This window comes from Buceros rhinoceros, unplaced genomic scaffold (assembly GCF_000710305.1).
Source record: "Buceros rhinoceros silvestris isolate BGI_N320 unplaced genomic scaffold, ASM71030v1 scaffold27222, whole genome shotgun sequence".
NCBI lineage: Eukaryota > Metazoa > Chordata > Aves > Bucerotiformes > Bucerotidae > Buceros > Buceros rhinoceros.
In genome coordinates, this window is record NW_010401058.1 from 1 (window position 1) to 756 (window position 756).

General features: G+C 55.7%; 1 protein-coding gene across 1 annotated transcript in view; it reads right to left on the reverse strand.

Moving 5' to 3' along the window:
• Positions 1–419: 419 nt before the first annotated feature.
• Positions 420–756, reverse strand: part of USP2 (ubiquitin specific peptidase 2) — a gene marked incomplete at both ends in the record, with an annotated part of 3,757 nt that continues 3,420 nt past the window's right edge. Inside the window, one exon of the mRNA XM_010132151.1 lies at positions 420–539. Coding sequence (XP_010130453.1) covers positions 420–539 — 120 coding nt within the window. The remainder of the gene's footprint in view (positions 540–756) is intronic.

Sequence of the window (756 nt, forward strand, 5' to 3'; positions counted from 1 at the left end):
GAATGGGGTGGAGAATAAATTAGAGAAAAGGCTAAAAAGGCCACTGGAGTTTGCAGTCTGGAGGACAGAGCAGCAGGGCGGGTGGGGATGTGCACCCCCGGGCACGCAGGGGAGCTCCTGATCACAGGGAGAAGAAAGCCCCAATTGTGGATGGTCCCGGAAAGCCACTGTCCTTCCCTGCTCTCCTCCACAGGTCAGATGTTCCTGGACAACCCCAATGGCCTCCCGCTCCCCTAAATGGTTTAAGGCACCGTCGTATGAGGAGGCAGGTAAAAACAAAGCTGAAGCATCCGCACAGCACAAGTCCCTGGAGAGCCAGGAAGCGGCGGAGTGCTCCAGGTTGAGAGAAGTCCACTATAAATACATATAAATTCCACAAAATGTTTTCCTCCCTCATGTCCGTGAGTCTGGGCCCGCACTCAGGCTGCTTTGAGGAGTGTGCGCGGGGCAGCTGGTGGAGGCGGGCTGCCCGAGATGGGATGGAGGCAACTGAAGGGCCGGGGTTCTTTGCCAGGAGGTTCGGAAGTGCCGGTAGGAGGCTGGGAGCAGTTCATGAATCCTCTGGGATGGCCAAGCAGAACACGAGTGCCAGGAGGGATGTGGGAGGCTCTCCTGGGTCCCCAGCTCTGGGTGATTTCCCAGGGGAGCAGAGTCCTGTCTGAGTCAACGGGGCAGGCAGCCCTATGCCTGGAGCGTCACTTGCTCGGTATTTTATTACCAACCAACACAAAAAAAAAAAAAAGACAAAAAAAATGT